At 37.8% G+C, this 26498-nt stretch overlaps 2 protein-coding genes, 1 long non-coding RNA gene and 1 pseudogene across 3 annotated transcripts in view; 3 read left to right on the forward strand and 1 right to left on the reverse strand.

Moving 5' to 3' along the window:
• Positions 1–13436, reverse strand: part of LOC121656781 — a 25041-nt gene extending 11605 nt beyond the window's left edge. The window contains exons 1-2 of the long non-coding RNA XR_006013468.1: positions 12555–13436; positions 763–766 (exon numbers count right to left, since the gene is read on the reverse strand). This is a non-coding gene — a long non-coding RNA (uncharacterized LOC121656781). The remainder of the gene's footprint in view (positions 1–762; positions 767–12554) is intronic.
• Positions 1491–4493, forward strand: LOC121656776 (glutathione S-transferase A-like). Its single transcript, XM_042011897.1, has 6 exons — positions 1491–1736; positions 1867–1932; positions 2135–2240; positions 3140–3255; positions 3959–4044; positions 4157–4493. Exons 1-6 carry the CDS (start codon positions 1569–1571, stop codon positions 4284–4286), a joined length of 672 nt encoding a protein of 223 aa, XP_041867831.1. The 5' UTR covers positions 1491–1568; the 3' UTR covers positions 4287–4493.
• Positions 8062–16136, forward strand: LOC121656773 (annotated as a pseudogene).
• Positions 16137–18195: 2059 nt separating this feature from the next.
• Positions 18196–25880, forward strand: LOC121656774 (coagulation factor XI-like). Its single transcript, XM_042011896.1, has 9 exons — positions 18196–18317; positions 18465–18621; positions 18917–19026; positions 19123–19285; positions 24508–24626; positions 24715–24847; positions 25020–25126; positions 25267–25420; positions 25693–25880. The coding sequence occupies exons 1-9, from the start codon at positions 18257–18259 to the stop codon at positions 25802–25804; spliced, it is 1116 nt and encodes a 371-aa protein (XP_041867830.1). The 5' UTR covers positions 18196–18256; the 3' UTR covers positions 25805–25880.
• The last annotated feature ends 618 nt before the right edge of the window (positions 25881–26498 follow it).

Raw genomic sequence — 26498 nt, forward strand, 5'->3', positions numbered from 1 at the left:
AAATGAAAAATGAAAATAAGTTGTTTGTGCACGCACTCTGGAAATTCTCCATGGGCTCATTAGAGCCAGTCTGCATACCAGTTGGGGCTTAGGTAGACTTTTTGTCTCTGAGTGGAAAGGATTTTAAAAGAATATAACAAAACTGTGTCATGAGTTGAGAACCTTCAGATTAAATTCTCAGTACACACATGTTCTTGATATTACAGAGAAATTCTGATGCAGTGTTTTCGTCAAAACTCGGGAAAACAATGGAAGATAGTGGGCAGCTTTGTGTTGCTGCAGGGAGGGGGCTTTAACAGAACCACATGTTTTTCTTGTGATTTCTGCAAAACATCTTCTTTCTTTCTTTCAACTAATTTTTATTTAGCAGCCCAAAAGTGGCCCAGTTAGTTCATGTTGTGTTGAATGCATTACAATACATATTGACACTGGCATCTGTTCAAGTCATTTAGTCAAGATATCAGAGAAGAGGCATGGAGAAACTTGCAGCTGTGCATAAACAACGTGGATGTTGGTTACTTCCACTCAGCGCCTCCTGAACCATGAAGCTCTGAAGTCAGATAAATAACAGGTGGTGTCATTTACATTTAATAGGCATGTGCTTGTGCAATGTTAATGACAGCAGCAGAAATGTCATTCTTTGTGTGTACAGGTTGAATGAAAACTGCTGAGTCACCATGAGTTTTCAACAGCACAATTCAGGAAGTCTTGCACATGCAACAGGAAACAGGCACATTCCTGCAGTTTAAAAACTAAAATCACGGATCTGTTCTGACAAAGTTCAAAATATTTTCTTATTTTTATGATGCAGGCGGAAAACCTGCACAAACTAAATGCAGCCACAAAAAACAGATGACTGTAGATATCTATGCCTCACAATAGTTCCAAACAGAAGAAGCACATAAGGTGCACAAAAAAATCTAATGCTTTCATTGCTGCATTTATTCAATGCACTTTTTTCTTAAGGCATGATTATATTTGTATTTGTTTTGAAAAGTTTTTTCATCACAATAAACAACCACTTAAATATTAGTTTTTTGATATAAAGATTTTGTTAAGTGTTGATTTTAATTTTAATGTGTAAGTAATATATAGTTTTCAGAGTCTGCATGAAATTTAACTTTTTTTCTGTTGGGCTCATGTTTCTGTTTTTCTGCTTGAAATCAAAGAGTTTCAACACAAAGCAAGAGAAGTCACCCCTCCTCACATGACTTTAGTAATGCCTGTGGATACGAACACTTGACGTATAAACCTTAAAATAGTGATTGAAGCCAACAGTGCAGTTCATGAAATCTACAACTTGAAAGCCTTAGACACATGATGTGTCACATCATGTGTCTTTGGGTTAACAAAAGGAGAAGTGTTTAAACCTGTTCGGAAGGAGTGTGAAGTTGTTGATCTTAGGTGATAACAGAAAAATGGGGTGGGACATTTTTCTTCCAATCCGGATGTGGAGGGTTGGACTCTGTTATAAAATCCAGGCATGTGGAGCTAGCTGGACTCACTCCTTACCTCCTTCTCACCAGCATTTCTTTAGCTTGTCAGCTGCATCATTTCACTCTAAAACCATGGCCAAGGACATGACTCTGCTGTGGGGACCTGGCTCTCCTCCCTGCTGGAGGGTGCAGATCATTTTGGAGGAGAAGAACCTGCAGGGTTACAACCAAAAGCTGTTCTCCTTCGAGAAAATGGAGCACAAGTCAAAGGAGGTCTTAGCAATGAATCCTAGGGGACAGGTACGTTGATTTGATTCTTTTCATTATTCTAGAAACCATTTTAACTAAAATAGTCTCTGTACGTTTTTTCTGAAATGCATTGATTAAAAAGCAATACAATCAAGTTTCAATTTCCTACTATGTTTTAAAGCTTCCAGCCTTCAAACATGGAAACAATATCGTGAATGAGTCCTGCGCTGCTGTCCTGTACCTGGAGGTAAGTATTTGGCTGAGCTCCTCCCATTGGCGCTGTTTAAAGTTTCATGCAGCCACAGACTACCGAGGAGTTAATAAGTCAGAGTGCTGCTTTTGCTGGTGTGTTTAACCATGCCTTGCAGACAAAAGGACACTGTACACTGCAGAGGTAAAGAAACCAGACCTCTTCATAACAGGTGCTCTTTTTATGTGTCTCATAACAGAGACTGTACCAGTCCCAGGGAACCAAGCTGGTCCCTGACAACCCTGCTGAGTTGGCAGTCATGTACCAGCGCATGCTTGAGAGCGCCCCGCTTGGAATGAAAATGGGTATGTTGGCGCAGACAAACAAAGCATCCAAGATAGCAAAGATCTGCAAAGCTAGACAAGCTGTTCACCCTGAAAGTTCTCCCTCTATAGTGTAATTATGATGCATTATGATGCAAGACAACATTTAAACCAATGTGCAGGACAAAAACTTGTTGTTGTCACTCAGAGGTCTGCCTCTTGGGACTTTGAGCTGGATTCCTCTTGGCGACAACAAACACCAACCTGCCACCTTAAAGCTACCGAGACTTCATGTCTTCAGTCAGTCTCCTCAGAGCTTAACATCATCTGCCCACCATTCTCCCCTCACCCCAAGAGATCAAACTGGTTCAAAACACATAGCGTGCACCACTGAGCTGTGCACTAGTATAATTAAGCCGTGACACAATGCATCAATTCTATGGGGTGCAAATGCAACCTTCACAACAGGTAGTGATGTCAAAAGGTCATAAGTTAATCCCTCAAAGGATCACATGCTCTGATTTGCTTGCATGTAAGGCTGAAGTCATGAGATGTGGTACTCCACATTTTTTTGTTGGATAGGAAGTGTATTAATACATCAAGATTTCTAATTTGCCATTTGTACCCACATTTGTACAATGGGATTATTTAGTTTAAATAAAAGAAAAGAAAAGAAAGAAAGAAAGGAAAACAAAGTAAAATAAAAGAAGATAAGAGCAAAGTTCTGAATTAATTAGAAAAAAAACTTGTGCATAGCAGGGTGATAGTATGTTTTGCTCATTATGCAACTGCTGTTGCATAATATCCTGGCTGATTCCACTCACTGCTGTAAAAAGGGGAAACAATAACTACTAGCATGTGTGAGAGTGGATTTCATCCAGAGTGCACAAAGACTTGACTGATTTTGCTCACAGTTCATATTCCCTGTTATCAATTTTCAGGGGACGTTATCTACTACAACATGAAGGTCCCAGAGGGCGAGAGGCACGACTCTGCTCTGAAGAGAAACAGAGAGAATCTGAAAGATGAAGTCAAAATGTGGGAGGGATACATGCCGGTAGGGTGGAAACCGAATCTGTAATTACTCCACAAGTCTGTCAGATCCACAGAAGCACTTTATTTTAATTGTATTTAATTGCTGCATATCACAACTTTTATGCAAAATGAGCCTTTTACCTTTGCTAAAAAAGTCCTCATATGAAATATTGGGATAACAGCTTCATATAGCAAATATTGCTAACTAACAACTGCTCTTGTTTTTTTTTTTTTAATGATTGTATTACAAAAGTATTTTTAAAAACACTAGTTGTGGTTTGATGAAGGACGCTGGACTAATTATTCAGTTGGATGCAATGATTTCCTGCCCTAATTCTAGTGAAGCCAAATCTTGTCATTTAGACAACCCAGCCTCTTGAGGTTGTGAGCTTTGAAAGTTGTTCTGTGAATTTAGTTATCTTTGGATTAAAAGTCCATTTTTCTGTTAGGACAAACTGTCCTGGCACCTATAAGTGTGGTGTTGATCTTCACATTTAACTCTCAGAGAAAAGCAAAGCTCATTCTTCACTTGTTTTATATTTTTTTCATATGTAATAAGTATTCTGCAAACTATCAAAGCTAACATTTTCTTAAAACTTGAACCATTAAAAAAGCATGTCAAGCTGTATGCCATCAGTGTGCATGCTCTAGGATAGGTTTATTTTTCCCCCCAGGTAGCAAACGTGGATATCTTAGTTCAACAATGCATTTGTTCTTTCTTTCAGGGATCAGGCTGTTTCCTGGCAGGAAAGACCTTTACACTGGCTGATGTGGTTATTTACCCAGCAATTGCTTATCTCTTCCGCCATGGGTAAGTGCATTAAATGACCAGAAATTGCTTTTAGTCTTTTTATTAATATTTAAATCAATGGAATAATAAACAGTGATGAATAAAAGTCTTACATCACCACTCTTTGATGTAGGTTGTCTGAGGAGCACTACCCTAAACTGGCAGCTTACTACAACTGTCTGAAGGACAGACCCAGCATCAAAGCCACCTGGCCTCAGGTCTGGAAGGACACACCAGGGCAGGACGTGCTGAAAAACCTCTAAAATCCAAAAACTGCACCTGCTGCCGTTGCATTAATGTGTAACCACTCCTTGCACTGCACTATTCTAGAAGTTCACATGATTAAAAGCTATGCAATTGATATGTGTTGGATATAATCCATACATCATTGTTTGTGACTTACTCTACAGAACATGCTTTATCAATGTGCTGTGAAGAAAATAAAATAAAAAAAAAAATAATAATTTGAATTTGACTGGTTTATTATTTCAAGACTGTTATCCACACAGTCTTCATTTAGCCTTTCTATGCCATCAATATGTTTAGTTAAGTCTGTGCATGAGGTGTGAAATGAGCTTGATAGTGTTAAAATGCAGTGCATGCAAACAGATCATTGGGGTTGCAAAGTTGGCCTTTCACCAACTTGAGTTTGCAAAGCTGCCTTATTTAACTGCAGATGGGGCTCAGGAGTGTATATATGTATGATAATGGATGTGTTTATGTCACAACTTTTATTTAGTAATATGTTTTTGCACGTATTACTTAGTCTCGTTTATCATTTCTCAGGATGTAGGCAACAGCTTTTTTTCAAACATTGATTGGTGTGGTCTGACTGGACCAGACACAATAGGCATTAAACATACCCAAACAGGAATAGTAAGTAAGTAAGTAAATAAAGAAATAAATAAATAAATAAAAAATCACACTCACTCCTAGGGAGAATTTAGACCAATTAACCAAACATGCACGTCTTTGGATGGTGGGAGGAAGCCAGAGTACCTGGAGAAATCCCACATTTACACCAGGAAAACATGCAAACTCCACACAGAAAGGCCACCACCCCCATGTTTTAATCTCCCCCCAGCAGAGGCTTGAACCAGCAACCTTCTTACTGAGGCTACGGTGCTAACCACCACATCACCGTGCAAATAATAAATTAGCGAGTCATTAGTCGATCATCAAAACAGGTTTACATGCTTTATATGCAGGAGAACTATAATTCACATTTAACTGTGTGGACCTATTATTTAATGGTCCAGTCACTATGATTATGCAATGTCTACTCAGTCTAGCATTGAGGCATGTACGGCAGCTGCATAGAAGCACTTTTCCCTAATTTTCACCTACATGCATGCATTAAAAAATAAAGGGAAAAATAGAATTTTCAAAATGTTCTCTTCACTTCTTTTTGCAAGCACTTCTACTGCTTCCTCCAATACACTCCCTAGAACATAATTGTCAGAATGCACTGCTGGGAGTCACATCTGGCTTTTCTTTCAAACCTTGCAACCCAGAACCACGTAGGTTCTCCAGCATTACCAAAGCCACTGATGAAGCCATAAAATATATGTCCATATTCTCCTTAACTGTCCCTGTCTGACTTGGCTTTGTCTGTGTCAGAACCCTTTTTTCTCAGGTACAATACTGTGGACTTTCATGGGGCAGATTAAAAACTCTTGTTCACACCAGAGAGTCTGCACTCAGGACCCTGTCTGTCTCAACTTTTGCAAATGGAGATTTCACACCACAGGACATCAAGGAAAGGTGGACGGTTAAATAAAATAAATTAAACTTTAAATGTAAGTTTTGTAAGGCAGCATGTAAAAATCAGAAAAAATCTGTTGTGTATTACATGTGTGAGAGAAAGAATGCATTTTACACTGAAGTAAGCAGGTCAATCCAAGTCAATACCATAACTGACCACAAGAGGGCGCTTACTGCTAGTTCATGTTCCCAACAAGTGATTTTCATGACAAAATGATGCCTGTTTAAAATCCAGTGATACTAAGAAAGAAACAGCAGGAGGAACATGTTACAAATAATTAGGTTAACATGTTTAAAGAGCACCTTAGAGAGGCAGAGTCTCTAAGAAGTCAAACAGGAAATTCAGGAAATACCACGAAATCAAGGAACACTCAATATTTATTTATCTATGAGTAGTCATATTTATTTACCTTATATTCTGTAATTTGATCACAGCACTACTTCTTATGCTTAATAATAAAATGCTGATTTTGTGTTGTATGCACCGCTGCTATCTGAAACATATCAGCACCATGCTTGCTGCTACCAATATGTCCAAACTGGTCAATGTGGTGTCAGGTTTCTCCCTGAGGAATTTATGACTACAATGTTGTCGTAAAGAAAAGATTTGGGAAAAGATCATTATTATTTGCCAATAAGACAAATATACAGTCTCAATCGATCATGATTGTGGTATTTTTTCTAAGTGTTTGTGTGTAAACATAAGCTAATAAAGAAAAGTCTTTAAATAATTTAGCTTTTTTGTTAATATTTTCAAATTAGAACTGTATAGGATAAGTCACTTATGAAAAGATATGTTCTGCCTCTTAAATCCTGACCAGGTTCTAGTTTCACAAGCTGAAAAGTCACCAATTCTATCTTTAGAAACTCCACAAAAAATAATAAAGTCTTCACTTTGAGAGTTAACCCTTTAAAGCCCGACCCAAGATAAAAGACAAATATAAGATTGTCTACAACAAGGTTCTGAGCCACATTTTTACCATATAATGATACAAAATGTCTCAGAAACTGCATATATCATATATAATACTGTACACATGACATTAAAGGGTTAAGCACTTAATTTGGTTAATATGGTTCTATGACATTTAAAATATGGAGCTTGATTATGAAGAGTTTCAATCTATTGATAAACAATATTTTTATAATTTGTATTTTACAGGAAACAAATTAAGATAATTTGTGTTTTTAGAAAAATTATTATCTTACCTCATAATAAACATTAGAACTCATTCAGTATTCTAAAGATGGAAAATCCTGATAGTAAAGAATGGCCTGTGATCTCCCTGTTATTTATAAACCGTAAGTCTGAACAAATAAGCCCTCTGTTACAGAAAACACATGATACAAAAAGGGATTGAAGACAGAAAATCCTGGAAAACATGAAAACTTCACACAAAGGCTTCGACTGGCTGGCAAAAGTATTCATGTATATTGTTTTAGCAATACAAAGTCTGTAAAGCAAATAAGATTTAATATACTTTTTCTCAATATATGCAAGGATGACATTAAGCTGTAAGTGTGAGCCAAACACTGACTGACAGTCAAGACAAGAGGCGACATTACAGCCAGTGGCTGCATGTCGGCAGTGAGAGGTGACCATGGCACCTCCTTGACAATACAGAGTGAATCTAAACTGAGACCACTCTACTACTATTATCCCCAGGAGGTAAGGCTAGCCAGCTGCATAACTTTATTTATTTTTATTTATTTATTTTTGGATGACAATTAGATAACAATAAACATCCCCTGCACAAATGTCCAAGTCCACCCATAGTTCTCTTTTATTATTATTATTTTTTTAATACATTTGCATCTTACCTAGTTTAGAGTTTCGAAGATTCTGTGGTCAGTCTGATGCCTCGTTACAGAAAATAAACACTAATGTGAATAAAATGCACTATATTTACAACAAAGGGTAAATGAATGGGCATGACTTGATCTTAATTTTCAAAATGGGTCAGCAGAGCAAACCTAAACACCATTCTTGGGTCGAGCCCTAAAAAAGCCTTTGTTGATTTTTATTCTGAACTCTTGACCCTGGCAGTAAGAAGTCAAACTCCATGATAACAAGACGAGTTCGTAAAAGATTTTAAACAGCTGCATATTTAAAAAGAAATCATGTTATGACTTGGTAGAATAACATTTTTAAGTGATATGATTTTTAAATGTTCATTTGAAGATAATATATTTTTACTCTTCTTGGTCTTTTTACACTTAATATTAAACCACTTGGTGGTTCACTGACACTGTGATTGCAAAACTGTACTTTAACCAACTTGTGTTTGCAAAGCCTCTTATTTAACCAGAATTGTGTACCAGGAGTTTGATTTCCTCTGCAGTATCAGCAATAAAAGATGGATACTTGTCTGGTTTTGTTGAGCCTGCTGTCACTCAGCAGTCTTTCTTTTGGTCAAGGTAATATTCATATTTTGTTTACTTATTTAGTTTAATCACAGAACAGATTTTTGTGGCTACTTATGTTTCATCATGCATGCATGTGTTTGTTTCACAACTTTTATGTACTCAGATACTTTTACTTTTTAAGTGTTGCTTTGTCTCATTTATCATTTTTCAGAATGTAGGCGAGAGTTTCTGGTTAATGTGGATTTTCCAGGAGCAGATATTACAGTACTGTACTCTCCTGATGTGGAGCACTGTCAGCTGCTGTGCACCCAGTTCCACTCATGTCTCTTCTTCACCTTCATTCGGTCGGACTGGACCAAAGATAATGGGTATAACAAGTTCAGAAGCAATATTAGTAAAAAAAAAAGATTTGTTTGAAGGAAAATGCTTCATAAAGACACATATAAGTGAAATGACATCTTGAAATGTGTTAAACTTGAAAGCGAAGAAGCTGATAGTCATAAATGAATTGTGTAACTTAAAGGTGCAGCTTGTAACAATATCAAATGTCAGTGACAGAAAATGCCAAATCTTCCTCCCTCCCCCCCTTTTCCGAGAGTGAGTGCCGAGAAATAAATTAGACTAAAATCTTTGTAAATCAAGATAAACTTTTTGGTTAATTTAAGCACTATTCCGGTACTTACCTGTCCAGGAGAAACTTTGCCAGCTCTGCATCCATTTTGAAATTAATTTGGTCCCTCAGACTTCTCCACCTTTCAAAAGATTCTCCAATATTGATCCTCATTTTATTCCGTTTTTGGTTGCTTGATTTTTTAGCTGGATGCCAAGGCTTTTTAGGTTTTTCTGAAACTATTTCTGGTCTGCTTCTTTTACTAGCTTCCATACCTGCAGGCTGCTGCTCTTTTGTCGACATAAAATACCAAACGTTGCCTTGTTGTTTGGCAACAGTGGGGGGTCGCATATGATTGATTAAGGGACCATGAAGTAAGAAAGAGCTACACACAAGTTATTCCGTCATGCAACTCTTACTTAAAAAGGAGAAAAACTTGACAAAAACATTGTTAATGTAGAGAGACAAATTGTTTAAAGGGAAGCTTCTTTTTATCCTTTGCAACAAATGAGGACATTTAAGATTATGTTTACAGAAATAATCCTAATTAAAGCCGCAAGCGGCATCCATCGGGTCCGAGCGTCCTGGACCCCGCCACCCGATGTTGCCATGACAACAGGTGGTGTAATGCGTTAAGGACCCAACCTGTATGAATCCTGTCAAGTTTGGTGCAGTTCCCATTTATTCCTGTGGAGATATAAGCAAACCGTGTTTCATGGCGAGAAGGCGTTTTCCGTCGGTTGCCACGGTAACACGCTTTTTCCTATTAGAAAGATTTGAGGAGCGTTTGGTCCCCAACTTGTCAGGAAGCTTCCCACCAAGTTTTGAGTCAGTCGCACGAATCTCCTCAGACTAGTTCGTTCAAATGGCAGTGAAATCCAAGATGGCGGCCACCCTGTTGCCATGGCAACAGGTGTTCGATTGACTTCTTTGCTGGCCTTGGGGTGTGACACGTATGAATACTGGCAAGTTTGGTGCAGATCCCACGTATTTCTATGGAGATATGAGCAAACCGTGTTTCATGGCGAGAAGGTCATTTTCTGTCGGTTGCCACGGTAACACGCTTTCTGCTATTAGAAAGATTTGAGGAGCGTTTGGTCCCCAACTTGTCAGGAAGGTTCCCACCAAGTTTGGAGACGGTCGCACGAATCCCCTCAGACTAGTTCGTTCAAATACGATGTGTGTAAAGTGAAAAAAATGGCCAAAAAATGGCCGTACACGCCAAGATGGCGGGCACCCAGTTGCCATGGCAACAGGTGTTTGATTGACTTTTTTGCTCGCCTCGGGGTGTTACACGTGTGTGCCGAGTTTCGTCTTCCTACATCGAAGTAGACGTTCGGGTCCCCGTTCATTTGGGGGTAATTTTTTTTTCTAGGTGGCGCTGTTGAGCCATTTTTGCATTGAAGTGTATGCGGACCTTAGAATATTGCAATTTTCGCCGGGCTTGAGGTGTGTGCCAAGTTTCACAACTTTTCATGGGTGTTTAGGGGGTCAAATGTGGGGTCGAAGCGCTTAGGAGGAGGAGGAGGAGGAGGAGGAGAATAAACATTTCAGTAACAATAGGGCCTTGCCATACTTTGTATGGCTCGGACCCTAATTATTTAGCCTTTAAAAACTGTCTTTTCATTGGCATTAAATCACTGCAATAATAACTGTTATATCTTTAGAAGAAGACAGTACACATGTTAATTTTTGGGCAGTTACATGAAGGCATTGCTGCACCTGAGGCCGCCGGATCCACTCGCAGATGAAAACATGTTCTTGTCTGAAAGAAATCCGGCCAATGACGACCACAGTCCATTCTGAGCTGCTTGGGATTTGAAGTAATTTCTATGCGCATCTTTACCACTAGATGTCAGTAATTCTTACACACTGTACCTTTAAGAGGAAAATAAAACACACATAAAAAGAAAAAAGATAAACTTTTGTATGTACAGTCTTTAAATAAATTAGGAATATTTAAATAAAACTACAGTCTTATTTTGTAATAATCTTGTTACAATTATTATGTAATGGGTAGAATTGTGAAACATTCACCTTTTATCCAGCTAAATGCAAGCACACACAGAAATTGATTGTGAAAAATGGGGAAAGTAGAAATTAAACTACGATCTCTTTTTTTGCAGGCATTTCCAATGCTACCTTAAACACACATCCAGTGGAGAACCTAATTCTCAGACTCCACTGCTGGGCGTCACATCTGGCTTTTCTCTCAAACCTTGCAACCCAGAACCACGTAGGTTCACCAGCATTACCAAAACCACTGATGAAATCATGAAGTATATGTCCATATTCTGTCTCCGTCTAACTTATCTTTGTCTGTGCTAGAACCTTGTCTTTCTCAGGTGTACAAGAACGTGGATTTCCCCGGGGAGGTTACAAATTCTTGTTCACACCGGACTTTGAGAATTGTCAGAAAGTTTGCACTCATGATCCAGCCTGTCAGTTCTTCACTTTTATAAATGAGGATTTCTTACCATCAAACATCAGGTAAAGGTGGACTGCACAGTGTTACATTATATATGAATATTATTACTGTATAGTCTGCTGTGATGCGAGAGGTAATGTCTGGTTTTAACTCAACAGGAAAAGTGTTTTTGGGATTTTAAAAAGCAACAATAAACTTATCTAATCTTGAGGTTTTTGTTTTCACTTCGGTGTTCCAACCTAATGCAGATTCCACTAGAATTTGTCCAGTATGAGCAGCAGGAGAGGCAGAGAGCTGTCCAGCAGGCTATAATACGTCACTTCCTCTCTTTGGTTCACTGCATAGTCTGTTTGCTTTCACACTGTAAGTGAATCACACCAGGAAGTAAACAGAGATTGAAAGTGAACCAGAGTTTGCCTTTTTAGTCCACACCGGGGTGCAAATGCATGATCAAACTGCTCCAAATGAGTCTTAATAGCCATGAAAGCAAACCAGGGTTTGGAGTTTTTTTTTGTTTGTTTGTTTTATTTTATTTTTATTGAAACCTGTAAAAACTCAGTAACAGTAATCAGGCCTACTGATGTTTTTTTAAATCATGTTGAGCCTTTTGTTCAAGCTATAATCAGATGGTAAAAAGCTGATTTGATTATTTCTTTAATATGGCTGTTAAATTTTAGCTCAGAGTTAAAAATGACATCAGATTTTTGGCTTGATTCATTGTTTTTAACATTATTGACTAAAGATGTGCACTAATTACTGGACACTAACATCTAAAAGCTTAGTACCAGCGTACCCTGGTGACACAGTAATATAGATTATGATAAAAGATTTTGTTCTTTTTCATGATCCAAGCTAATGGGAGTGTGTAGATGCTGAACAATATGGGGCCCAATATTGATCTTTGGAGAATTTTACATGTTATATTTGTTTGAGAAGATCTCTTGTTACCAGCTGGTGCAAAGTAGTCCTGCCTTTCAAAAAGGATTCAAATCAGATGAGACAAGATGTTCCCACTCAGTTTTCCAGTTGTTCTTATGTTACGGTTGACAGTGTCAAAAGCTGAACTGAGATCTCTCAGAACAATAAATAAATAAATACACAAAACAACCTGAACTTCTGCTACTATTTGTCCAGAGCAGTTTCAGTGCTGTGGTTTGTTCAAAATCCTGACTGAAGGACATCAAAACACCTGTTAAGTGCCAGTAATTTGTAAAGCTGTTGTAAAACTGTTTCAGTTATTTTACTCCTATACGGGATGTTTGAGATGGCTCTGTTGTTGTTCATTGTTGAGGTGTCCAAATTGCTCTTTTTCAGCAGTAGTGTGATCACTGTAGTTTTCAGGGTTTGTGGGAAAGGATGGACGGCCACTTTAACTTCTGCACGGTTTCCTCTGAGGTTTTTTTAGCAGCTGTCTGAGCTGAATTTAGGGGAACAGAATAGTCCACAGAGTCCAGGTCCTAGGCCTGAGCGGTAGGCCTGGAACAACCAGGATATTGTGGGTGTCAGCTGATCAAAAGTAGCAAACAAGACAAGAATTGCTGCTGTGTTTAGTAATAACTCTTGAAAAGAAGGGCTGCCTTGTATTTTTTTAGTTCTGTACTACGGATCTGTCTTTATAGCTGTTAGAGTGGATGTAGGGATTTGTTTTTTGCCATCTGTGTTCAGCTTTGTGACACTCTTTTCTCTGCACGGATCATTGTGTAATTTCTGTTTAAAGCTCTTTTCTTTACCCTTGCAGATGCAATAGACTCCATGATATCTTGCTTTTAATTGCACGTACAAGTGGTTAATGACAGAATATTTAGAAGACAAGACACAGCATGCTTTATTTATGGTTCTTACACAACATCTATGATACCACTGCTGAAATTTTTCTACCATGATTTTAAAATGAGCCAAATGCCAACCTCTGTTGCTGCCATGTTTATTACTCTGTTTCCACCTGACAAATTCAGCTACTGCATCTGGTCTTTCTCTGATGCGCCCCCTAGTGGAATCCTCTGGTAAAAAGTGTAGCACACAAGCAAGTATGTGGAAAATTATACTCATGTAGTAGCTGGTCGATTATAGGAATGCAAGATTAGAAACAAGCTTATTCTGAAACACAGAAGTTACAAACTCTCTGAGGGTGAGTACTGCTCCAATGTTTGTCCAGCCCAATGAGCAGTAAAATGCAGCTCTGGCATCTACCGTGGTTTAAATTTGTAGTTAGGTCATTCAATAAAGGTGTAACTGTTTCTTGTGTTTTAGGTATAAGTGCCACCTTAAATTCAGCTGGAATATACCAAGGACTCCAATTCTAAAAAGACAGGCTGGTCTGGTATCTGGATTTTCCCTAAACACACAAATAACTAAACAATTTGATGCAGGTACACATACTCATACAGAGTCTTAGCTTTATGACAATTTCCTGTATACAGTTATTCATGTTTCCTCATTGTATCGGTGTTTTACATAGCATGTCAGAAGAAGCTGTTTCTACACACTGACATCCCAGGAAGTGATATCCAGACGCTGAAGGCTGTATCTGCTGAACACTGTCAGGCCCTGTGCTCTTCTCATCCACAGTGCACCTTCTTCTCTTTTTTCAGGTAGTTTGACTCTTCGTTTAGTATTGTCTTTCTGAAATATGCAAAACTTTCCCTAAACAAGATCTCATCTGGATGAAAGCTTGTGTTGCCGTTTAACCTGTACATACAGTAACTGTAAGCATTGATGGTGCCTTTTCAGTGCAAGTTGCCAGTAGATAATAATGTACCACAATACCAAAGATTCAGCCTTTTGAATTCCCAAAAATGATCTCAAACTTCAGTTGTCTGACCAAAGAACTGTTTTTTACTTTGCCTCGTTCCAGCTAAATGAACTTTAGCATAGAGAAGATGGCAACGTTTCTGGAATATTTTTACATATAGCTTTTATTTTTTTGCATGGTGGAGCTTTAACCTGCATTTCCATGTCAGAATGACACTTGTTGTTAAAGCATCACTGCCCGGAAGATCTATGGTAGTTAACAGTAATGTCTCCAGATTAACAAAGTGTTTTGTTATTATTATCTACTGTAGATTATTGAATATTCAAAGTATTTGCAATTGATATTTACATCAAGGAGCATAATTAGAATTTTTTTACACAATTTGTAGACACAGGACTTTGCTAACTGCAGAACCTTCTCTTCTCATTTTTACTTAAAAGAAACTCAGCTTCTCTAACTTACCTTTTTTTTATGCCCAATACCTGGTATTATTTAACTTTTTAACCTTTAAGCCTTTTCTGGTCATGCCCCAACTTATTTAACATATAGTGGCCCCATTTAACTCATGATAAGCTAATATTTTTCATGAAATAGTTAAATGTTTAATTTTAAACAGTTTTTTGGTACTTTTTCTTGCTAATAACATATGGATGAAATTTGATAAATTATTGCATTTTGTTTTATTTCCATTTTACGCTGCATCCCACCTTTTATGAATTCAGGAATATTTAATTATGTATTCTATTCAACATATTTGATCTAATTAACTTATGATGCAAATATACAATGCAAGAAAAAAACAGTAAATACTTAAATTAATCCTCACATTTTCCAGCATCATCTTTGAATGTCCTGACTAGTTGATTCTGTTTTTCATTTCTCTCCTCTTCTGTTACTCAGTTATTTATTTATTTTTTTGTTGCAGTGATGACTTCAGTTGCTACTTAAAAAACAATCCAACTGAAATGGTCACCAAAGCAAAAGAAGGAGTCACATCAGGGCTGCCTGCACATCTTTGCCAGCTTGACGACAGTAGGTATCACTGATAAACACAAGGACTGCAGCATAGAAAATGTTGCTGTAATCATGTAATAGGAAAACACATAATTCTGACTTCCCTACTCCAAATTCAACCATTTTATTTTCAAACATTTTAGATCGAGTAATGACCAAGAGGAGGCTTTATTTTGTCCACTGCCCTCCTTTGTCTCTCTTATGCTAACAACCTCCATGTTTTTCAGCTATTTTTGGGATGCTAATGCTATAATTGAGATAAAGTCATTTATAGTCTTATATTATTGCACCTGTAGCCAAAAGTTTGATTTGGTGTAAAAAAATGTGGAAACAGAATGCAATGACAAACACATTTTATAAACTATTTTATTAAAGAACATAAAAGACAGAAAAAAATGTTTAATGTGAGACATTTTACTATTTCATGGGAGGTATTAATGCATTTTAATGGCAGCATCACATCTAGAAGAGTTTGGACAAAGACAACAGTGTGCTGGAAGAATAATTGATAGTGGAAAGAAACAATTTCTGTACATTTTACATAGTGTTCCAAAGTCTTTTGTACTGAAGCTGCATATTTTAAACTTTGTTAAGTGTTATATGTTGCAGCAGAGGCTTAACCATACTCATTATCTCTCATAACAGACTGGATTAAAACGACTTATGGGGGAATAGATTTCCGAGGTTCTGACATTAGTTTTGAGATGATGGATGATCCAGAAACGTGCCAAAAGAAGTGCACTGAGAAGCCCGACTGCCAGTTCTACACCTATCTCTATGTTAATGAAAAGGTTCAACGTCTTTATTGGTACAGTATTCCACATTTAACACACTTAAAAACAAATCTTGTGAATATATATAAAAATTCAAGGCAGACCCAGACATCACGGCACATTGAACATTTACTGATGAGTTTTTACATTTACCTTACAACATGATTACTTCATCACTTTTTGTGCTTAATAATAAAAAACTGATTTTGTGTTGTAGGCGCCGCTGCTATCTGAAGCGAGTCATCACCATGCCTGCTCCTCCCACAGTTATCAAATTGGCCAATGTGGTGTCAGGCTTCTCTCTGAAGAACTGTTTGACTTCAGTCCAGTAAATTTAGTAGAAAACAATTTTTTGAGAAGGAATATTTGTATGTGTAAACAACAATAAAAACTTCCTGAAACAAATTTGCTTTCACTTCCATATATTTTATCAGTATAAACCTTTTGAACCCAAAGTAGGTCCTGGTTTCACAAGTTGGTCAACTTGTGTAATGAAAGGTAGAATTTGATAGCTTCCAGTTCTTCTTTTAGAAGCTTAATGATATATTCACTTTGAGATAAGTACAATGACGTGTGTGAGATGGTGTTTGTTGATCAAGACCTTTAGGGAGAAAAAAATCTGAATAAAAAACTTGCATTAAAGAGGAAACAAATGAACAGAAGCTCTGATTTTATGTTTTTTTTAATGCTAATTGGAATGCCTGTAAAATTTGAGATCAAAGTCTTGATAGTAAAGAATAGCTGATGAACCCACTGATATCAACTGTGCTGAGCAAGTTCTGAACAAATAAGCATTCTGTGACTGGAGAACATGAAAATGTCATACAAAGGCCTCATTTTTTGGCAAAGTAATTTGGCAAATTGTTTTAGCAATAATAAAAAATATTTGTAAAATAAAAATGCCTCAAAACAGCTTTTCAAAATATATCCATGGCATAGACTAAGCTAAATGCCATTAATGAGCTGGATATTTTCCAGGATTAACAGACAAAAGTACCATGCAGACTGCTGGTTACATGGTGCAAATAAGAAGTGACGAGTTTCATTTTAAGATACACCAATGACCACTGCTGAAATGTCATAAAAAGAGTGAGTTTGAGAAGTGACTTTCAGTAGCATTAAACATTGATCACTTAATTAAGTTTACCATTTATAAGAGGAACACAAAATAACCTTGTTAGTTTTGTAACATTTGAAAGTTTACTTCAGTAATGATCTACACTATAGATTCTTTTACAAAGTAATGTATACAGCAGACAGCAAACCAGGCAGACTCAAGAAAGTCAAAGCAACAAGCTGTATGCTAGCTTTAGCATGCTCCTAGCTAATGGCTTCAGGTTGCAATGCATGATGCTCTACATTAACTGCAGTCTGCAGCTTATGCACTCTACTTTGAGTGTACCATGTGACCAGTTTGTAGAGCAATATAGCAAATAACGATTTACAATTTATATTTCAAACAAGTAGACTGCAATACATGGTGACCTGTCCAGGGTGTACCCTGCCTCTCACCTGTTAATTGCTGGGATAGGCTCCAGCTTCCCTGCGACCCTGAATTGGAATAAACAGTATAGAAAATAAATGGACAGATTTAAACAGAAACAAAATAGCTAAATTGCCACACAGTGGACTATCTACAATAGAAGTAGAATACAGAGTTCAAGATTGAGGGACTAAAAATCAGAACGCACGGGCCTCTGTATCTAGAAAATAACAGAATCAGTAATTCAGAATCAGGCCAGTGTTTCTCCGTCTGTAAGCTTAAAATGATTTAACAAAATCTTACATCTAGACTGAATTCAGTCCTACGAGGGCCTTGGTCCAGCAGGTTTTCCATGTATCCCTGTTCCAACACACCTGACTTAAATCAATGATTCATTGTGCAGAAACTGAAAGGCTGTTAGATCCATTTAATTTAACTTAGGTGTGCTGAAGAAGAACATATTGAAAAACTGCTGAATTGCAGCCCTCGTAGGATCAAATTGACTAGCCCTTATCTAGACTGATAACAAAAGTTAATCAGTAAATTGGTCCATTTCACAATTCGGATAAAATGCAGAACTCTACTTACCTTTTTGGCTTTTCAGCTTTTGTTAGTTTTGCATCCTGCTCATGCTAAAAAGAGAAAAATGTTTTGTAAACGAGTGGAAATACAATACAATAGCATGAATTTGAAATTTAAAAAATAAGTAAACATCTATACCGTTATTTGCCCTTCACCGCAATGTCTTTGATTACTGAATTCTGTTTTGAACTCTTAACACATGCAATAAAAGAGGTCAAACTCCACTGAAAAGAAACAAGTTCATGTCAGGATTTGCACAATAATTTGTTTATTTTACATGATATTCACATACCTAGTTTGTTTTCTTGGTCATTGGACTTTACTTTGGACCAGTTATAAAATTTTCGGGAATTGGTCATTGTGATTGAGAAATTGTCCTTTGAGCAACTTGTAGAGTCACCTATTAAACTGCGGCTGTGCCTCAGCAGTTTGATTTTCCCTGCAGGGTCAGCAGTAGAAGATGGCTGTCTGTCTGGTTTTGTTAGGCCTGCTGTTGCTCAGCAGGCTTTCCTTGAGTAGAGGTAATGCACCCACTGTTTACTAATGGGTAAAGATAGGACTGAATGCAGCCATATGAATGGTCACACATCAATATTTAATCTTACTACTGATCTGTGGTAAAATATTTTTAATATGTGGACTCTTTGTCTCCTTTTTTCACTTCTCAGAATGTGAGCCAGAGTATCTTGAGGACATGGATTTTCCAGGAAATGACATTACAACTTTGTACTCTCCTGATGCTGAGCACTGCCTGATGCTGTGCACCCAGCACCCCTCGTGCCAATTCTTTAGCTTCCATCAAGCTGACTGGACCAAAGATAATACGTATGTTTGATAAATAATTTGACTGATTTAAAATGCTTCCAGAAGACAAAGCTAAAATGAGTTAATCTTATAGAAAATGCTTATCAAAACAAACACTCAGACATGCGATGGTTGTATAATTGTCATAATTAAAAAAAGTAATGTAGTATGCAGTTTTCCAGTTTTAGATTAACCCTCTAAGAGTCAAAGTTGCAAAATTGCATAGCATTTATAGCAGCGAAGGACAGTCAGGCACAGTTTTAAAGTCCAAAAAGGGTTTTTATTTTAACCCCAAAAAAGCTTGTCTTACCTTTAGGAACTTCTTCTGTTACCTCAAATCAACTCCGTCTGGACAGCCTAATTTTCGAACTCCACTAGTAGGCGTCACATCTGGCTTTTCACTCAAGTTCTGTGACCCAGACCCACGTAGGTTTCCCACCATTAATAAAACCATTAAGTCATAAAGTGTATGTCCATGTTCTTCTCAACAGCCTCCATCTATGTTTCTGTTGTTTCTGCCAGAACCTTGTCTGTTTAAGGTGTACGACAATGTGGACTTCTTTGGAGCAGATTATAAATCCCTATTCACACCTGACTATGAGGAGTGTCAGAGAGCCTGCACTCAGGACCCTGCCTGTCAGTTCTTTACCTTTGCAAAAGATAATCACTATCTACCAAATATCAGGTAAATATGAGTTATATTACAATTTTGATTTCCAGTGGGGAATGTGTTTGTAGAGTTTTAAAGAATGTAGTGTGAAACTGAAGAGCTAGCTGTTTTATAAACCACAAATACTATAGCTTCTGTTATTTCATGGCTCAAGTGGTCGCAACAAAAGGGGGTAAGTTTAATACGTTTTACTGGGTTTTTGTGCTGGATTTACCTGCCCGAGTGAACTTTATTGCGTTTTGGCTTTCTTTTGGGTCTGTACATCTTTAAACCAGTCTGTCAAGCGCTGGTTGCCAACCCAGTTGGTCATTTCGTTAGCTTGCTAGCCTGCTTGTTTTTAGCCGCCATGCACACCAAGGAACAAATCTACCGCCTGAAAACAAATAAAACTATTGCGGACATCAAACGGCTTTCAGATGAACTCAGACAGAAAGACACCCTTCTCTCACAAGTCATGGACATAGCCTTTAAACAATCGCATTACCTCCGTCACTACACTCCAGGACACTGTTGTATGGGACCCTCTTTCTTGTCCCCGACCTTCATCCTGCTCTACCCCTAATAACCGATCCTCCTGGGCTAATGTGGTGGTCCGTGGGAAAGGAAAGAGCTGGGAAGGTTTGAGCCTCTCCAACGGTTTCGCCGCCCTGATAGATGAAGCCTCGGCTCGTCCTGCTGTTCCTGAGCCTGAGACAAAGGATCCGAGCCCTCCATCCCAGACCGACGGCACCCAGGTAGCCCCTGTGGCCGGCACGCTGGACTGGTCCCCACCACAGCGGGCCAGTGGTTCCCTGACAACACAGACCGGCAGACAGAGGCAGCGGGACCCAGCTTGGACAGCGGCTTCCTCCTCTCGCCGCAGACTGTTAAAGGAGGCTGTCATCAGGCTTTTCTTGCTCTGATACAGCTGGGAGCCCTCCCGTGAGCTACCTTAACTTACAACATCATCCATGCTGTTCAGACTCATAATCAAAATTGACTTGAAACCCCCTCTGCTCCCACTTCACCCCTTCCCCCCGCATTAGTACCCCCTCAACCCAGTTCCCTATGCAGCCCTCTTCAACAAAGGTTCACTGTCATCACCAACCCTTACAGGCAGTTCATCCCCAGAGAACCTTCTCCTCCCGGCCTTATCACTGTTCCTCTCTGTCCCTCGTCATCCCCTGCTCCCTTCTCCACTCCAATACACTTTGGACTTTTAAATATCAGATCCCTCAACAACAAAACATTCATTTGCCACGATTTTATTACTAGCAATTACTTGGACTTTTTGATTTTAACAGAGACCTGGCTAACTCAAGGAGACTTCACACCACTCATTGAAGCAGCCCCCCCTTGATTACTCATTCATTCATCAACCAAGACTGTCCCGAAAAGGAAGGGGGGTTGCTGCCATTTTTAAGAACAACTTTAAATCACAAAGCCGTTTTATTTAATGTTATTTTACCTCCAAAGTCTGTTACTCAGGGTTTACCTTTCCGATCTCGTGTTTTTAACTTCTCTTCTACCTCTAGGTTTTCTCAACTTTTTACCCCAGCTTCCTCGACTGCTTTTAACACAGATTTTAGCCTGGTAGAGCTGGTCTCTTCTTTTTATCAAACCTCAAACTCTATTTTAAATATTGATGCTCCTTTTAAAGAGAGAAAGCCTAACTTAATTTCCCAACCCTGGCTCAATGAACACACCCAATTGTTAAAGAGGATTTGCAGGCAAAATGAGAGAAGATGGAAAAAGTCCAGGCTAAATGTATTTTATCTCGCATGGAAAGAAAGTCTTAAATCCTATCAACAAGCAGTCAAAGAAGCGAGGACAGCTTTTTATTCTAACATTATTACACAAAATCAATCCAATCCTAGAGTTTTATTTAAGGTTTTAGACTCAATTACTAACCCCAAGCCCTGTCATTTTAATGATGCAACCACAGAACTGTGTGAACTGTTTTTAAATCACTTTGGTAAAAAGGTCAATGACATAAGAAATCAAATAGTTACTCCAAGTCACACCATCACTGTAAGAAGAGAATTTTCCCAAGTGTTTTAATTGTTTTACTAATTTTACTCTTTTATCTCTCTCCTCTTTAGCTGATGTTTTATCTCACATGAAAACAACCACGTGCAGTCTTGATGCCATACACAACAAATTCCTCAAAGATGTTTTTAGTACAGTTGGGTCCAGCATTTTATCCATCATTAACCTGTCCTTGACAGAAGGTGTCCCTCCTTGTTTTAAACATGCTGTGGTCCAGCCTCTTTTAAAAAAGCCTAATTTAAACATTGATGATTTTAACAACTTTAGACCGATCTCAAAGCTTCTCTTTTTATCCAAAGTTTTAGAGAAAGTTGTTTCTAATCAGATTTTAGGTTTTATAAATGGAAATGACATCTTTGAGAAATTTCAGTCTGGTTTTAAAGCACTACACAGCGCTGAAACAGCTCTCCTCAAAGTCTCTAATGAGCTTCTTTTAGCCTCAGATAGGGAAGAGAGGAGCATTTTAATTCTTTTAGATTTGAGTGCTGCATTTGATACCGTTGATCATGCTATTTTAATTGATCATCTTATAACCTGGGTTGGCATCACAGACACTGCACTTGATTGGTTTTACTCTTATCTTTTAGATAGAACCTTTGCGGTCACAATAGATAATTTAACGTCCTCCTCTGACCCCATTGCCTGTGGTGTACCGCAAGGTTCTATTCTAGGTCCCATTCTGTTTTCTATTTATATGCTCCCCCTAGGACACGTTATAGCCCGCCATAATGTGTCCTTCCACTGTTATGCGGACGACACACAGATATACCTCCTGCTTAGACCGGGGGACACTGGAGGCCTAGCTGCTGTGTTAGAGTGTTTCAACGATGTGAACAGTTGGATGGCACAAAACTTTCTACAACTCAACAGTTCTAAATCTGAAATTATCTTAATCAACTCTTCTTACTCCACCGCCCATATTGAAGACAGTCTTGGTCCTCTCTCTTCTAACATCAACCCCTCTGCCAGAAACCTGGGTGTCATATTTGATTCCAATCTTAATTTTCATCTACACATCAAAAAAGTCACCCAGTCCTGTTTCCTTCACCTCTGCACCATCAGTAAAATCAAACCTGTTCTCTCCCGGCCCGATTTACAAAAAGTTATCAATGCACTCATTTTCTCCAGACTCGACTACTGCAACTCCCTCCTCTCCGGTCTTGACAATAAATCCCTCTCTCACCTCCAACTTGCTCAAAACGCAGCAGCTCGGCTTCTCACTGGTTTTAGTAGAAGACAACATATTACACCTGTTTTAGCCTCGCTGCACTGGCTCGCTGTACATTTTAGAATTGATTTTAAAGTTTTACTGATTACTTTTAAAGCTTGTTTAGGTCTGGAACCTGGCTACATTACAGATTTACTGACACCCTACGAGCCTCCCTGCAGCCTTAGATCCTCAGGCAGGTCCCTTTTAGCTGTGCCGGGGTCGAAACTCAAGACCAGAGGTGACCGAGCTTTTTCGTTCCGAGCCCCTCGACTCTGGAACGACCTGCCTGAGGAGATAAGGCTGGCACCATCAGTTTCATCTTTTAAGTCACTTCTTAAAACACATTTTTATCGACTGGCTTTTTTATTTACTTTATTTATTTTCAAAATGTACTCATGCATGTGTCTTTTCTTTGTTGATTTTATTACCTTACTTTGCTGTGTGCTGTTCAGCACTTTGTAAACCTTATTTTTTAAAAGTGTCATACAAATAAAGATTAATTATCATATATATATAATGATTAAATGATTAAAATTTTTAATTGCTATTCATCGCATGACATGCTGCGATTAATTGCAATTATGTCTCTTTCCTGTAAAAGTCCTACAGCTATATAAAGAAAATGCAGTAAATTTTGGTTTACAAACACGACATCAGGGGTCTCCAACCTGCAACTCTGGAGCTGCAAGAGTCTCTCTGGACCTTCCACAATGCCTCTAAATACGTGGCTAAAATACTTTTTTTAAATCTATCTTTCTTGTCATTAGGTTGGAAACCAGGGACTTTTTTTTCTTTTACTTTATATCATTTTCCACAAATATCTACATCCCTTAGAAGAAATTCTGTCTATCCTCTGTTTATAGTGGGGTTTATGTTTTTATTTATTTTAAAACCTAAAAACGGAAATAAAAATGTGGTTCTTCAGAAATAACAAATATCCTATGGTGGCTCTTCATTAAAAATATATGAAGTTGCCTTTTTGAAAAGTCCTGTGACATTTGCATCTCTAAAGTAGTCTTATTTAGCTGGCTGAGGGAAAAATGGCTCTTTGGATTGGAAAGGCTGCAGACCCCTGCACTAAACACATAAACAGATTTAGCATCAGTTTTCTCTTTAAACAGCAACAGTTAAAATGTTTTTTTATATATATTTATAAAATCAAATATTTATGAGAAAGAAGGATAAAATTTTCATGGTTTACTAACTAAAAGGTAAAAAGTCAGCAGGATGAATTTAAAGCTGTGAAGCTGCTTCCATCTAAACACAGAAGGAACAATATGTGATGAATATCAGCATCAGGTGAACAGACAGAAGGATTAGAATCTCACAGCTTCTAGATGGTGAGGAGAGAGAAATATTCACAATATGCACAATAACTTCCATCCATGCAGCTTCAGTGTTTCATTATCCAGATTTCTGGCCTATAAATTCTCTAAATTTGCATTCTTAGCTTGACTGTATTGGCTTCACCTGCAGCCTCCACTACCAGGAGTTAAGGAGTTAACGTCTCATTTCCGGGTGTAGAGTCAGGTCTGTAAATTGGTATCCACAGAAAGTCCAGAATCAGCTCAGCTCAGCAAAACCATTTCTATCACCAAACACAGTTAAGACAACAAAGTGCGAACACACATGTAAAGACAGATGATGTCTCCCTATGAACACGAACAAACGACTCCTCTACTGAAAGCTCACATCTCAAAGATTCCACAGTGTCTCACCACTTGTTTTATATTTGTCACTTTCCTAAAGCCTAGAAATGTTTTCTTATTTCAGGAAATCTTGTCTTACAGCACTGGCAGATTATTTCACTTGATGATAGTCAAGATCTTAAATAACGTGGGTTTTTTTCCCGATATTAAGATAGCAAATTTTTGCAGTGCAATTGATCTAAATTAACATTGAACTTTGAAGAAAAGAGCAATGAAAAAAGGATCTTTGATGAACCATGCACACCAGCTCGTTTATAAAATGCTTAATTTCTTTGTGTAATTTCTTACAGGTACAGGTGTCACCTTAAATTCAGTTGGAATATACCAAGGACTCCCATAGTAGAAAGAAGAGCTGGGCTCATATCTGGATTCTCACAAAAATTACAAATAGCTCAACAATTTGATACAGGTACACAATCATAGTCAGTCTTATCTATAAGATCTTCCAGCAGGTATTTGCACGTATTTACTTATTGCTTTCTTTGGGTTTTATGCAGCATGTGGGAAGAAGCTTTTCCCAGGCATCGACATCCCAGGAAGTAACCTCCAGATGGTGAAAGCTGCCTCTCCCGAGCACTGCCAGGTCTTGTGCTCTGCTCACCCAGGGTGCACCTTTTTCTCTTTCCTCAGGTAGTGTGAGTTTGTCTCAGACTGAAATAAATTCTTCTTAAACTATTTCTGAAAATATTATCTGATCTCTTATTCCTGCATCATTATTTAACTGTCCTGATTAATTAATTATCATTTCAATTTTCTCTCTTCATCTTCAATTTAGAAACTTATGTATTTAATTATTTTGCAGCCCTAACTTTGAGTGTTATTTGAAGAACAATCCAAAAGAGATGGTGACCAAAGCAAAGGCGGAATCCACATCGGGGATGCCAGCACGGTTCTGTCGGCTTGATGACAGTATGTAGCACAACCCAAAAGCTATAAGCTCAGGCACACTTTACAAAACCGACTGAAGTTCTTGTTAGTTGAGTTGATCTTAATCTCCACTAATATTACTTGTAGATTAATAATAAATATGCTAATATTTTATGTTATAGACTGGGTTAAGGTGGCATATGATGGAATCAACTTCCGTGGTTCTGATATTCGCTTTGAGCTGATGGATGATGCAAACAAATGTCAGGAGGCATGCACCCAGGAGCCTGCCTGCCAATTCTACAACTATATACATGACAACACCAGCAATATTTGGTAAAGTACTCCTTGTTATAAAAAAGAAAAAGATCCCAGTATCCCTGTATTAATTCCAAAATACAAGTTATATACAGTATACAATTTGTATTCTGTATATAATCTGTATAAATTATAATTATACAGTACATCCTATTATATATTATGTTTTTATTTTTAACTTTTTTTATTCAGTATTTTCAGTTTTTTTTGGTTTTTACTTTGATATTGTATTTATTATTCATAACAGTGGTATTTCTGCAGAACATTTAAATGTTGATTTTATTTTGTAGGCGCAACTGCTATCTAAAGCGTGTCATCACCATGCCTTCTCCTCCCAAAATTAACAAACATGCCAGTGGGGTGTCCGGATTCCCTCTGAGGAACTGTTTAAATCACACCTAGTAGAAGACAAACATTCCAGCAATAAACTATGCCTGAGTTTATTTGCTCTTAATAAAAGAGAACCATTCTGTCTTGATTCAGACTCGGATTCACTGTTTTTTTTTTTTTTTTGTTTTTTTTTTGCATCTGTGTGTGTGTGTGTAAAGAGAAATGACTTAGTACTTCAATTATTTTAAAATTCATTACATGAACAAACCAAATATCAGCCAATAAATGATCAAATGTTTCATCTCTGTAATAAAATGTTCTGATAGTGTTCAATGCAGAAGTGAGACCTATAGGACAAGTATAGACTCAAATGTTTTTTTTAAATTGCAAGAAAATTGTCAGTCTTAGTTCTTTGTGCTTTGATTTACTCAAGATCCAGACAGACATTCTTAAATACACCATTTATGTGAAAATGGAACTAAAAGGTAGGTTAAAATGTAAATAAGCTGATCTTGATGCAGTGATCAAATTTGACTAAATGTGTTTTTTCTTTTAACATAGACTCCCCTGATATCTACACACTACTTTCAGTCTTGATTTGGGTCTCCTTGGTATACCAGTAAACCACATTTGGTCAAATTCATCCATTATATTGTGACTAATCTATCAACTTTTCATCCTACCCTCATATTTGGTACAACTCACTTTTATAAAGGATTTTTAAGACATCTGTCTATAAATGCAAGTACCAAGGAGGTTTGAAACC

This window comes from Melanotaenia boesemani, chromosome 17 (genome assembly GCF_017639745.1).
Source record: "Melanotaenia boesemani isolate fMelBoe1 chromosome 17, fMelBoe1.pri, whole genome shotgun sequence".
NCBI lineage: Eukaryota > Metazoa > Chordata > Actinopteri > Atheriniformes > Melanotaeniidae > Melanotaenia > Melanotaenia boesemani.